The 15157-nt window shown below is 41.2% G+C and overlaps 1 protein-coding gene across 4 annotated transcripts in view; it reads right to left on the bottom strand.

Moving 5' to 3' along the window:
• Nucleotides 1-15157, bottom strand: part of LOC140728185 (partitioning defective 3 homolog B-like) — a 1189360-nt gene that overhangs the window by 328958 nt on the left and 845245 nt on the right. For all 4 annotated transcript variants that reach the window (XM_073046530.1, XM_073046528.1, XM_073046527.1 and 1 more), the window contains one exon: nucleotides 5296-5580. In XM_073046530.1, coding sequence (XP_072902631.1) covers nucleotides 5296-5580 — 285 coding nt within the window. The remainder of the gene's footprint in view (nucleotides 1-5295; nucleotides 5581-15157) is intronic.

The following is a 15157-nucleotide window of genomic DNA, read 5'->3' on the forward strand; positions in this document are numbered from 1 at the left end:
CCTGAACCCAACAGCTTTGTTTTGAGACACAAGAGACTGCAAATGCTGAAATGTGATGCCGCAAACAACTTGCTGGAGACAGAGGGTCGACAGAATTTGCCAAAGCATCGGGAGAGTGCAGGGTTTTGATCTGAAATGTTCTCGACTCCATTTCCCCCCAACAAATGCTGCTTGAAATGCTGAGACCTCCAGGTTGTTAGTGAAGTAAATTTTGCAAATACAAAAAAAACCCAAAAAATGTTGTAAACACATAAAAGGCCAGTCAACATCTGCAGAATGGGAAATGAAATGAATCTTTCAGATCAAAGACACTTTATTATAACTGGGAAAGTGAGAAAATAAGTTAGTTTTTAGATGCACAAGGTGGGAAAGGATTGTCTAGGACAAAAGGAAGTTATCAGAGAATGAGAGGCCAGGGACATCCAAATGATCCCAATGTTTATGGAGTCACCTTGGTAATAAATTAACAAGGACAGTAAGAGATAGTAGAGAAAAACAAAGGGGGGATGTTAAAGCAGTGAAATGCAAGTCAGAATTATTGCTGGAGGCTGAAACCAAAAAGGAAATGCTAGAAATTCCCAAAAGATCAGACAGCATCTGTGGAGAAAGAAAAAATGAGTTAATATTATATATGGTTATCCTTACAATAGAACTGGGCAATTTTAAGACAATTAGAGAAAGCCAATTATCTGAAAAAGTTCAGTGTAGTATTGTCTGTGTCATTCCTCAATTCTATTTTTGATTGCTGAAGGAGGCTATGGAAAGTCGATGGAAATCAATGAAACATGTGTAGCCCAGTGGTGCGGAGACTGGCACTACTCCCCACAACTCTAGAGAACTGGTTTGACACGGACCATGGATGTTGCCTATGTGAAGTTTGCATATTTCCCCTGTGATGCAATTTTCTACCATGTGTAATTGTCTGTAGATTCTGTTCCAAGTGACACCAAACAATTTAAGAGGATTGTCTGGAGCCCTGAAAAACTGAAAATTAATCAGTGAGAAAAATCATAAGAATAATCTTGGCACATGGATGGAAGAAAAATATAGGAATGCGTGGGAGGGAAGGATTAAATTAATCTTGGAGTAAATAAAAGGGTCACTATCACATTGTGGGCCAAAAGGCCTGTGCAGTACTGTTCTCTGTTCTAAGATATTAAGTATACATTTAATGTTGAATTGGTTTCTTCAATCGCTATGAAAGGCTTCTATTTTTCAGGACAGCACCTCACAGCAGCAGCAGCACACCCAGGATCAATCCCGATTTCTGCTGCTGTCTGTGTGCAATTTCTTCCTGTGGTCACAGTGGTTTTCTCCCACAACTCAAAAGCATGCAGACTGATGCGTTACCTAGGTAGTCTGAATTGCCACAATGGGTAGAATCGGCTGGAGCTGATTGGAAAAGGCAAAGGATAAAATGGATGAGGTAGAATTAGTGTAAAAAAGAGCACCTGATATTTGGAGCAGACTCAACAGGCCATAGGGCCTGCTTTAGTGCTGTATCTCCTATGACTCTGTAACCCATTGGTTTGATGGTCAAAAGTAAGGGGGCTGCAATAGATGAAATCTAGGAATATTCTAACCAAAGTTTGAAACAATATCAGCTAACTAAAATTGGCTGTGCACCAGATGTGGAGAGACAATATGCAGGATCACAAGACGCAAGAGGTTCTACAGGTGCTGGAAATCTCAGCAATACACACAAGTGAGGGAGAAACTCAATAGATTCGATACCACCTATGGAGGGGAATAAACAGTCGATATTTTGGGTTGAGCCCCTTCATCAGGACTGGAAAAGAGGGTAGAAGTCAGAATAAGAGGGGGTTGAGTTGAAGCTGGTAGGTGAAGGGTCTCAGCCTCAAACATTGGCTGTGCATTCCCTTCAATAGATGATGCCTGACCTGCTTCAAAGACCTGGCTTCAAGAAAGCCACAACCAATTACTTTGGAATAAAATGTATATTTGCATGACTGAAATGGGAAGACATTGTTAGAGTAGGACAGTGCATTCTACTTTGAATCTTCTTCACTTCAACAAATGGAACACAGCAAAGACGTGATGAAAATGGTTGTTCTTGAGAGTGAGTTAGTTGAGGCCATAGTGAACAGGAGGAAAAGGAGGCAGAATGGGGTAGTGAATGGAAAATGAGTGAATTAGAAACTTGGCCAGAATCAAGATTCCTGTTTTGAAGTTGAGCGGAACAAGAAAAACTTTTTAGATCTAAAGTTTATTTAGAGGGTACCACACCCTTAAAAATCACAATATTTTATAGTCAAACATGAGTCAACTCAAGGCTTATGAGTGATATGCCTTCTTCAACAAAAGGTAATTGCATCATCCATGAATTGGGAAGTTTCAGTTCATTACATCCCTGTCAGCTTTAGCTCAGAAGGCGGCATTCACTTAATCAGAACATGAGTATACAAGCCTCCTTCAATAACCTGACACGTATACATTACTGCAGTAACAAGGTCAAGGTTTCATCCATCCATTGGACAAGACTATAGGCTCAGGATCTGTTCTGCCCTCTTAGTTGAATACAAAAGTTCCCAAGGCAGTATCTTGTACGGCTGGGGACTTCTCCTCAGTTTCCTGACCAATATTTATACATCAGCCAACATCATTAAAAACAGATGGCCTGGCCATTATTACATGGGAGGAACAACAGAACAGTGGTTAAGACACTGGTCTTGTAACAAGAGATCTGGATAAATGATCTGGATACATGAATTCAAGTCCCAGTTCGGGAATTGAAATTCAAGTCATTATATTAATCAGTATTAACAACCATGAATTAACATAATTTGTGAAAATCCCAATAGCTCATGAATCTCCCTATGGGAAGGAGAACTACCATCCTTAACCAATCTGACTTAATTCAGTCTGCACACCCATTATTTTGGTTGACTACCATTTAAAATAGGCTAACAAGGTACATGAATCACACTCTACCAATGACTGATAACAAACCTTGCCCTGACCAGCAATTCTCTCATAAAAGAGTCACTAATAGAAGACTCTGGTTGTGGAATCTTACTTTGCACAAATTGGCTGTCATTCTTCCTACATTGTAACAGTAGCAGGGGAAAAAAACTTTGGGTACTGTGAAAAGCTGCTATGTAAATGCAAATCTACCTTCCTTTCATGTTACCTTTTCTGCTACAGCAAGGCGTGCTTTGCCTTTAGTTGCTGCTCAGGGCATCTCAGCCTCAGATCCACTGCCCTGCATATTGGATGGTTTGCTTCTCCCCAATTTAATTCAGCCAGCTGGAGATAACAGTTGAAATTTGTTCTCACATCGTTGGGAAAGAAAGAAGCAGTTTTCATATGGATTAGAAGCTGAAGTCGGCCACCATGCCTACTCCATCACTTGGAGTCATAGAACCGAAAGCACTTGTCCATGCTGATAAAGATGCCCATCCAGGTTAGTCCCATTTGCCTATGCTTGGCCCGTATCCCTTTCAGCCTTTTATAACACATATGAAGGACTCACTCAAGACCTTATCCACCCAGAAATTACAGGCACTCATTTTCAAAGACTTCCCCGAGCAAAGATTCCAAAGTTTATTATCAAAGAATGTATAAGTTATACAACCTTGAGATTTGTTTGCTTACAGGCCGTTGTAAAGCAAGAGACCCCGAAAGAACCCAATAAAAAAAATTATGACCAAGCCGAATACCCAGAGAAAACAGAACAAATCATGCAAACAATGGAAGCGAGAAACAACAACAGCATTCCGAACCAGACTGAATCCTTAGATCCAAATCCTTGGAGCAACCTGGAGTAGGCCCAAAGCCTCAGTATTCAGTTCATCACATTAGAAGTTACAGGTTATATTCCACCTGGACAGACCTCACTGAGATCTGTGACTTCCCATGATCTCAAATGTAATTCTTGAGTGTGCCTTGCTTGTGCTCACAGTCAAAATCAAGGTCACCCTCTGTCTCTACTTTCTGGCTTCAGCACCACTCTGGACCACTGCCACTGGCCTCTAGAATACCTCACAGTCTGCTTGCTGCTTACTACAGCATTAGTGTAGTCATCCAAACTCCGTACACTAGACTTTGTCAACTTTTCCCTCAGCCCATTTGCAGCCTTTACAGGCCTACTCTCACTCAGGTACACCACAATTCGTGACTAAAATACCCTAAAAGGTCTCCAAATTTCCCTACCAAGGGGTTGTCACGTGTTCATCAAAACATTGAAACATACAGTGAAATGCATCGCTTGCGTTGGGGATGTGCTGGGGCAGCCCACAATTGTCACCTTGCTTCCAGTGCCAACATAGTATGTTCACAACTCGCTAACCCTAACCGTGGAGTGACAGAGAAAACCTGAGCAACTGGGGCGAACCAACACTGTCATGGGGAGAACGTACATACTCCTTACAGAGAGCAGCGGGAATTGAACCCTGATCTTACAACTGATGCTGTAAAGCATGGCTCTAACCGTTACGCTACCATGCAGCCCCACCATGGAGGACACCCTACCTGCAGGTAAAGTCCACCAGTTGCCCATCCCTCCTGGAAACACTCTCCCCATGTCTCATGTCACTGTAGCAGCCAATCCTAATGAGTCCGCACCCCCCAGTAGTTGAGAATGCTGTTTGTATTTTGCATGTAGGTTTTTACATGCTGGCTCTTAAGGCTGCAGCCACACATTATTGCAAGAGATGATTTGAATGCCACATGTTGAAGCGGAAACAGCACTTGTGACAGAAGGCATTCTGAAAGTGCAGTTTTGCAAATAATCATAATTTTCATGGCAAATTTTAAAAACGACCGCTGTTTCAGCACACGTGTACAGGATTCATTAGCCAATATATTCAGGCATGGCTCGTCCACTACTGGTCATTTTCCAAACAGCCTCTTTTCAGTGCTTGGTTGTGAGTGACTGGTCAAAGTTGAAGAGGCAAGAAGCGGCATTGGTGCACATTTCCAATCTTTGAACAGCACTCAGTCCCAGAGCCCAATCCAAGTTTTCTTCTCAAATCCAGGGATAATAAGGCATTAAGCAAAATCCCTGCCACCTGCAATCAGTTAGGTCAACACAAGTAAACATTTTCAAAGTAGGATATTTATGGTTAGGAAACAAGGATTCAAACAAATGCGAATTTCAGATGTGATTCTCAAATTCTAACGTATTAAATTTCACAGCTCTTGTCAATTCTTTTAAAGAGACACGGGAGGGATTGGTTTGGTTTACAAAGTTCCAGGTGTCACTTCCAACAGCTGAAAGAAGCAAAGTGTGAAGAATGCATCAAGAGGATATGTCTAACACAGCATCTCAATTACCTGTCAGGAGCAGGAGGTCGCTGCTTGTTGATCTTGGCATACAGTCCATCCAGGTTCTCCTGCTCTGCACTCAAAGCCCGAGGTGGGTTTATTGGCTGCAGCTGTGGGGAAGGGGGCTTGAATCCACCGTGGGATGCTGGTGGTTCCCGGAAGTGGTTCACCCGAGCATAGTTTGGGTCCATGTCATCGTCTTCAATGTCAGGCACCGAAAGGCTGGTGGGAGGGAGCTGATCATAGCGTTCCCGTGCCAGCTTCTCTCTGAGCTCTTGATGCTTGGCTTCAATCCTGGAAGGACAGGAAAACATAACATCAAAATCAAGATGTTATAAATTATGTCTGATAATGATACTCTCTTCAGAATTTCTCCCTAAATTGATTTGACTTGAATTTCTGGCAAACCACATCAAAATTGGACCCAATTTTCCCACTTAAATATTTGTCTCCTCATGTCATCCAGCCTCCTTTTACATTGACTTTAAATAAATAGCCTCTTGTTATCGATTTTTGGTTATGGAAATATTTTCCTTTGTTTAGCTATCTAAATCCTACGTGATTTTAAATATCCAATTCCCTTCTAGCATTCCCTCATCTCTGGAGTACAACTGATTTTGCAACCTATGGACTCAATTTCAAAGATTCTACGACTCATGTTCTCAGTGTTATCTATTTCTTTACTTGTTTATTATTATTTGTTATTTTGTATTTGCACAGCTTGTCTTCTTTTCCACATTGGTTGTTTGTCTTTATTTGTGTGCAGTTTTTCATCGATTCTATTGCACTTCTTTGTTCTACTGCAAATGCTTGCAAGAAAATTAATCTCAGTAGTATATGGTGACATATGTGTTCTTTAATAATAAATTTACTTTTAACTTTTGAACTTTGAGTTTCAATGCTTCTCTACTCTCCACACAACTCTAATCCCCCATTTCCTGAATAATCCTGCACTTGCTCCATTGACTTCTCGTACTTCTAAAGTGTACAGCCCAGAACTGAAGGCTGGCTGACCTTTGCTGAATATGAAGGCAAATGGAGTTAAGGGACAGATCACCATTTTCTGACTGAATAGTGGAACAATTCAGACAGGTGATTAGTCTGCTTCCTCCTATACCTATCTGTCAAGAACTGATGCTCCTACTTTTGAAAACATTTTCAGAGCAATATAACCCATTTACAGACACCCACCTTTGGATAAGTGAATTCCCATCTCCCTGGTCCAGGGACCAGATTACTAAAGGGGTCTATGGCCTGAAGATGTCTTGGAACCACCCTGGTGTTTGTATCTATCTTTTAGAGACATAGAGCACTACAGCACAGAAACAGGTCCTATGGCCCATCTGGACTGAGTATAAGTTTTATTGTGCCTAGTCCCATCCACCCACAGCCCTTTATACCTATCCAAGCTTATCTTACATGTCGCAATTAAACCCTCACCCACCACTTCTGCTGGCAGCTTATTCCACATCACATCACCCTCTGAGGGAAGAAGTCTCCCCTTAGCTTTCAAGTAGATTACATATTGTGGATAAACCCAGTATAGATTCGCTGAAATTAAATATTTCCTCAACTGTTCCAGTTGGGGAAAAAAATAGAGGTTTTTAGCTCCATCACTTACCTTTTCATTGCCATAGTTCAAAAGATGACAAGACAAAGAAAACCATTTCCTCAGATTCCATTCACCTGTTTAGAAATTATTGGGCATCTCTTCCCTTGGCACACCTATCCAAAATGCACTACTCCTTTTGGAACACGGTTTCCTAGGTGACGACCTGCATTGGACTGTCTCTGACAAGATTGCTATAGGGTTACTTAACTTAAGGGTTGGCCCTGTTCTTAATCCAGGTCTATGCAAAACATGTCCCTCAGCAATGGTGGTGATAGAAGGAACAGCAAATTATGCAAAATAATGGATTAAAAATATAACATTTATACATCGTCTTTTTGATCATTATGTATCCCACATCATTTAATAGTCAAGTAAATATTTTAAGTTGTGATTGAGGTAATGGCATCCAAATGTGATAACAGCTGAATAATTTACTTTTGCAGTGGTAAACGAGGAAACAATATCATCTAGAACACCTTCACAATTAATCTTGTGATGTTTTAAATCTTCACCTGAGAAGGGGAACTGCGCTATATTTAAACTTTGATTTGAAAGACATCTCCTCCAAATACACACTCTGTACTGTGCTGGTAAACTAAGTTGGTAAATTAGTTAAAACACACAAAATGCTGGGGAAACTTTCTCACTTTTTAAAATATATAGTAATTCTGTTTTTGTACGATTTTTAATCTATTCAATATATGTAAACTGCATGAAGTATACTGAATATGATTTACTTATTTATTTATTATTATTATTTTATATTTTTCTCTGCTAGATTACGTATTGCATTGAACTGCTGTTGCTAAGTTAACAAATTTCACGTCACATGCCGGTGATAATAAACCTGATTATGATTCTCACTTAGCAAGTAAGGCAGCATGTATAGACAGGAATAAACGTTGACGATTTGGAAAGGAAGGGGGAAGAAGACAGAATAAGAAGGCAGAGGAAGGGGAAAGAGCACAAACTGGCATGTGATAGGTGAAACCAGGTGAGGGGGGTGCAGGAGGGAGATGAAGTGAGAAACTGGGAGGTGATTAGAAAAGGTAAAGAGCTGAGCAGAAGGAATATGATAGGAGAGAACAGTAACCCATGAGAAAAACTGGAGGAGAGCCACCACAGAGAGGTGATGGGCAGGTGAGGAGAAGAGAAGGGGTAAGAGGAGAGCTAGAATGGAAAAAGAAAGGGAGAGGGGGAGAAGTTACTGGAAGTTAGAAAAATCAATGTAAATTAGTTTATTATTGTCAAATACATCAAGGTACAGTGAAAAACTGACAAGCCAAGGCAATCATAGGTCAGTTGTGGCTCCCTTAGTGTTTGTTGTCTTGGGGTAAATAGAATGGAACTTTCGTGCAGGATCAGTTTCTCACTAAACCCACTTTATATCTTTAAAACATTTGCCATTAAAGCTACCGTTTTTTCTTTTAAAAGCAGTGGAGACACTGCTTTATATACTTGATGCACAATGTATTTCTCCCTAAAACTTAAACTCACATTTCCAGTTTCCTTATGTAAAACTTTGTGGAGATAATGAGGTTCCAAATTAAGATGATTAAGATTCTATATTTTTGCTGTCATCTCAATTAATACTACATGCTCTCTGATAATGTTTTCTTCAGGGTTTGCCCATTAAAACTGAAGGATTACGTTCAACCCACAAATGAGAGATGAGAACAGCTCATTAACTGATGAATAATTCGGGGACAAATGAAAGCTGAACAATGGTAAAAGTAATGGTCAAAAGAAAAACATTACGAAAGAGCCATGCTATAAACAGAGATAAAGCAACCAGGGTGAGAAGGGATTGTTAGAAATGTGCCAGCCAGTCAAGGAAAGAAAACTCGAGGTATTCTTTATAATAATAACCATTCTATTCAATTGTGAACAATTCAGTACAAAGGAATCTGGATATGACCAACAAGAGTCTCTGGGTGTTCTCACAGATTAAAGTATGAATGATGCTGGGAGGAACATATTGAATATACTTTCATAACACATCACTCTAGAGCATTCAATGCCTAAGTTTACAGGCGATTTCATTGAACTCTTGGACAGAGTACGTGAAGATTACAAATTTGATCCCAGCATAATCTCTCCTATGATTCATTTTGTTCAAGGCCAGAAACTACAGGGGTGGATAAGCAAGGCAAATCTGAGAAACTTTCAACTCTGCTAATGAATATTTCAGGGAAAAGTTAACAGATGGAGCTAGAACTGTTGCCTCACAGTGACCTTGTTTTGATCATGGCCCTGGTTGCTATCTGTATGGTGTCTGCACTTCCTTCCTGTGATCGCATGGGTTTCCAAGATACTTTGGGTCCTGCCACGTCCCAAGGATGTACTGTTAGGTTAACTGACTGCTCTACATTATCTTTAGTGCAGGTGAAAGGTCAAAGAATATCAATTAAGTTTACTTGAGGGAGTGTAAAGCAGTAGGCCTACAAGGGAAAAAGGAAGAGGAACAGACTGATAGGATTGCGGTGATGTGAGTGAGCAGCGGATCCAAATTAAGGACAAAATTATCTTCACTTATGTTGTAATGAATATCTAACAGCACCCACTGCCTCTCATGTTTATTCTTTGTTAAATTTCATTCATCATTCAGAGGGGATTTTTTGGAAGAATTCATTTTTTCCAGTTATTATATGATTTACAAAACCAACATATTAAATATCTGGAGTTAGCCAAGCTGCTGTGGCACTCCTGCATCCGTGAGGTGGTTGCAAGTTCAAGACCGAATCAACGTCAGTCAAGGCTGATAATGCAGCACCAAGGGAGGGCCACGTTGCTACAGTGTGTGTTTCTCACCCCTCCTTGTCTTTCAGTTCCAGTTTTGGTGGGTGCTGATCTCACTTCACTTTGTGAGTTATTTGCAGAGTGCTTAACCATACTGAAACTTCTGTTCACATAAGCATTTGTGCCTCTCCATGACAATTCCATCTCAAGACACATCTGCCAGATGTCAGCTTTGGTTCAAGGATTACACCCTTGCCTCAGAATCAGATAATCCAGTTCCAAGTCCCATATTGGGTCCCAATACAAAGGGGAACAGTGTCAGAGGTGTCTCTGTGCAATGAACAGTTACTTCTGCAGATGACTTCCATCGGCACTTTGTGTGTATTGCTTGTAGAACCTTGATTCCCCGTTACGTGCGGTAACCATGTCTGGCACAGAACGCAGCCTAACTTTAATGATGGACTACGCAACTTCTATCCTCCAGCCACACTACTAAAGTACATGAAGACTTTGGAGAAGGTATAGGAAAATACTTACTTGAAAGACTCTGGAAATGAGTGATATCAGTTCAATGAGTGATGACTGGTTCTCTCCACCCCAACACACAAATTCAGTAACAGCCCCTAACCCTCTCAGACTCTTTTCAGAAACTGACATCAGCCTGCACCAAGACACTGGCGCCATCTATTCCAATCCGGGAGCAGCTGTCAGATATTTGATCCCTGACCTACTAGTCAGGTTGTACAGCTCTACAAAGGAGCAAAGTCATGTGTGTGTGTGTGTGTGTGGGGGGGGGGGGGGGGGGGGGTTGGAGGGGAGAGAGGAAGGGGTTCCGAATTGCCAATTTATTTGACGTGAGATTTCTAGAAGAGATTATCCTTGAGAACAACAGAAAATTTTTTCTCCCAAAAGCTGGAGGGAAGGAAGACTGGAAAAAAAACTCATAAAATCTTTTGTTAAAGAAAGATACAGTATTGAAATAGGCCTGTCAGTCCACTAGGTTCACCCCAAAAGCACCCCCTTTTACACTAATCTTATCCTGACTCATTTTATTCCCTCTAAATTCCCCTCAATTTACCCACCCCCACCCAAAATTCTATTACTCACCTACATACTAGAAACAACTTATAGTGGCCAATTAAACAGATCAACCACCATATTTCTGTAATATAGGAAAAAACAAAGTACCTGTGGGGAAACTCTGAGGGTCACCGAGAAAACGTGCAAAGTGCACACCAAAGCATGGCAGCGTACGGGTTAGAGCACGAGCGATCCAGGTTCAATACCCGCCACTGTCTGTGAGGAGTTTGCATGTTCTCCCTGTGAACACTTGGGTTTACTTCAGGTGCTCTGGTTCCATGCCACATTGTAAACTTGTCCGGGCTAGTACAAACGTAGGTTAATTGGTCACATAGGTGTAATTGGGCAGCCGTGGCTGGGATCGTTGGGTCGGAAGGGCCTGTTACCATGTTGTATCTCTAAATAATAAAAATATCACCACACCAGGTAAACAACAGACACAATCTCACTGGCTCTCCACTCTGCTTTGGAGAAAACTGCAAAACATTCATCAGGCTGCTGTTTGTCGATTACAGCTCAGCATTCAATACCATCATACCTCAATAATAATCACTATGCTTCAAAACCTGGGCCTTGTACCTCCCTCTGCAACTAGATCCTTGACTTCCTTGTCATGGGTCCACACATGGTATAGATTGGTTATAACGTCCCCTCCTAGTTGATAATCAACACAAGCGCACCTCAAGGATGCCTGCTCACCCCACTGCTCTACTCTTGCTGCAGTCGTGACCGTGTGGCCGGGCACAGCTCAAACGGCATCTATAAACTCACCAATGACACCACTGTTGTGAGCAGAATCTCAGATGGTCAGAATCAGGTTATTCTCACTGACAAGAGTCGTGAAATTTGTTAACTTAGCAGTAGCAGTTCACTACAATACATGGCAATACAAAAAGGAAAAAACAGGGTAAATCAATTACAGTACGTATATTGAATAGATTAAAAGTTGTGTAAAAACAGAAATGATATAAAAAGAAACTGAGCTGGTGTTCATGGGTTCAGTGTCCATTTAGGAATCATGTGGCAGAGGGGAAGAAGCTGTTCCTGGATTGCTGAGAATGTGCCTTCAGGCTTCTGTACCTCCTTCCTGATGGTAACAATGAGAAGAGAGCATGCCCTGGGTGATGAGGGTCCTTAATAATGGACGTAGCCTTCCTGAGGCACCACTCCTTGAAGATGTCTTGATTTCTAAAGAGGCTAGTACCCGAGATGGAGCTGACTAATTTTAGGACTTTCTGCAGCTTCTTTCGGTGTCCAGGATGCGTACAGGAGTTGACAAACCGCTGATGTCACAACAACAACATCACACTCAATATCAACAAAACCAAGGATTTATTGTGGACTTCAGGAATGGCAAGTCAGGAGAACAGACACCCATCCTCATTGAGGGGTCAGTGGAGTTAAGGAGGGGAGCAACTTCATGTCCCTGGGCATCAATATCTCAGAGGATCCATTTTGGGCCAAAACATGTTGAAGCAATCATGAAGAATGCACGCTAGCAACAGTCTGGGGAGATTCAGTATGTCACCAAAGACTCTTAGAAGTTCCTTTAGTATGGTGGAGAGCACTCCGGCTGGTTTCATCTCAGCCTGAAGGCTCCAAAGCACTGGATCACAAGAGGCTACAGGATGGTGTAGATTCAGCAAGTTCCATCATGAGCACAACCTTCCCCATCATTGAGGATGCCTTCAAGTGGCGGTAGCATCCATCACTAAGACCCTCACTGTCTAGTAGATGCCTTCTTCTAGTTACTACCATCGGGGTGGAGGTACAGGAGCCTGAAGACCCACACTCAAAGATTCAGAAACAACTGCTTCCCTTCTGCCATCAGATTTCCAAACGGTCCACGAAACCATGAACACTACCTCATTTTTCTTTATTCATAGTAATTTCATGTGTTTGCACTGTACTGCTCCCAGGAATAAAAACATTTCCCATTATCTAAGTCAATGATAATAAATCTGATTCTATTTCTAATTCCATCAGCGCCTGAAGTCAGGATTAAACCTAGATCTCTGGAGCTGAGGGGGCAGCTGCCCAACTCTCTGTTGCCAAGTTTGAAAGATACGGAGAACCGACATCTGCTTTAGTAGCAGGTTCCTCCTACACCATATAAAGAACTCAACTCCACCTCCTCATGTATTCTCTGCCTCCCCTTGCCTCTCCCATCTACCTTCTCTCACCCTCCGCTTCAATGACCCAGAGATCACAACTTCAACACATTTATGTTTCGGCTATTTGACTGTCTGCATTAAGCAATAAGCCTTTTGACTTCAAATTGAGCAGAAGTCTTGCACCGAAAAACAATTGGATTTTACTGCAAATGGTGGCATTAGTAGAACCACAACACCACGGGACAAGTGACCACAATGATTGAAAACATTCTGAAATATGAACATGAGAAAATGGAACGCAACATGGTACATGTATAAGTTCGAAGAATGACTTCTGATTTGCTGTAGTTCATCATAAACAGACACATTACAAATGCAAGACAGGACACATTCCATTCCCCGGGATGGTCATCTGTTAATAATCACTACTGCGCAGGATTGCAGAACACATTAACTTTTGGTTAGTCATTGTTTGAATTCTTATGCCTGGGATGAGAGAGTTATTTTTATAGTTGCAGCAACAGTTTAACATGAAGCACATGTCAACTGTCAGGAAAGGAAATACTGATACAAGTGTGCTAACCAAAATATCAAAATACCGAATGCTCCCACATTACAAAATCTTCTGCTTGCTATTTTTTTTCTGGACTTTGAGGAGCCAAACTTCTGAAATTAGTTGAAATGAGAAGCAAGGGTAGTGCTTAAGCACTAGGGTATCAATCTTATCTGTCAGCTTGACTTGCTGCACAAGTGCTTATAAACAAGCCGACATCTTTCAGATAGATCCAAATTTTGAGATCAAAGGGCATAAACATGAAGTTTAGACACAGGCTAAAGAATTGTAAAAAAAAAAACATGCACTGTGAACTCATTTCATTCCCCTCTGATAAGATTCCTGTTTCACTCCTATTTCTCATATTTGGAATGTTTCTGTTTTTTGAAGCATGGTATCATGGTATTGTATGAACCACAATAACCACCTTTATTAGTGATCATTAAATAAATCTTAGGTTTCATGTCACAGCAGCAAAGTTTCTATCTCAACCACGTCACCCTTTCATCTACAACATGAAACTTTAGGTGGCTCTCTTGACATGTGTATTTTGGAATTAATGATGATTTTGTAAATGACAGCAATTAGGCCACAGTTAGTATAATGTGTACAGCACCGGTTCCCATATTAGAGGAAGGAAGCAATAACATTGAAGAGGATGCAGTGGAGAAGTCTCCAGGGCAGAAGAATTAAAGTTACGAAGAGTAATGTTTTATGTTGGGGTTGTTTTCTTTGGGAAAAGATGTATAAAATTATGAAGGGACTGCACAGAATATGGTGTAAATAGAAAGATACTATTTACAGAGGTTGAATGGTGAACATTTCACTTAACCAGAGGAGGGGTAGTGGTCAGAAATACAGCTTGAGGGAGTAATGGAAGCAGAGATCTCTCCTCGTTTAAGAAGCATCGAGATGAGTTCTTGATGAGCTGGGAATTGAAGGCTATGAATCAAAAGCTGGGAGCTGGACTGACTTTGGACAGCACAGACCCAGTGGAGTGAAGGATCTCTTTCTGCGCAGTACGTTTACATTATTGTATGAAAATCAATATGAGTGATTCATAGCAATTAGAAATATCAAATTCTGCTTCTTTTCTCTAACCATTCATTCACTGAATATGGACATTGCTGGCAAGTCCAGCACAATCTGTGCCCCAGATGCCTTTAAGATAGTGGTATGTTGCCTTCTCAAACAATCGGGTCTGTGTGATGAGTTGTGTCCCAATCTAGATTGTTAGAACTTCTTAGGATCCTGACAGTGTCTTTCCCTTTTTTATTAGTGTATACCGAAGTGAAACTTGCAAGTGACCCGCTCTTGCAGCCCTAATGTTGCAGGGTTTGGGAGCAGCTGGTAAGTTGCTCCACGGTATCTTACAGATGAAGTACACAAAAGGCAGAACGTATCAGTGGTGGTAAATGGATGAAGAATCAGTCAAGCAGGCTATTCTTGAAATACACACTTTTTGAAGAGCTGCATCCATTCAATCCCACTCCGGATAGTACTTTGTAGATAATCACGGACTTTCAAAAGTCAGGACGTGAATGACTCATCACAGGTATATACTTAGTCTCCAGACTGCTACCATAACACTCAGGAAGTCAATGATAATGAGTTCATGGACATATTTTTGAATACGAAGATGTGGATACACTGGTTGTAGATGGTCGCAGTTTGACATATACCTGGAATGTTTGCTTTCTGCTATTTGAAAATCTATTCCCAAATGTTGTTCCAATTTTGCTGCATGCTCTATTACCTAAGGAGTTGCAAATG

This window comes from Hemitrygon akajei, chromosome 5 (assembly GCF_048418815.1).
Source record: "Hemitrygon akajei chromosome 5, sHemAka1.3, whole genome shotgun sequence".
Lineage (NCBI taxonomy): Eukaryota > Metazoa > Chordata > Chondrichthyes > Myliobatiformes > Dasyatidae > Hemitrygon > Hemitrygon akajei.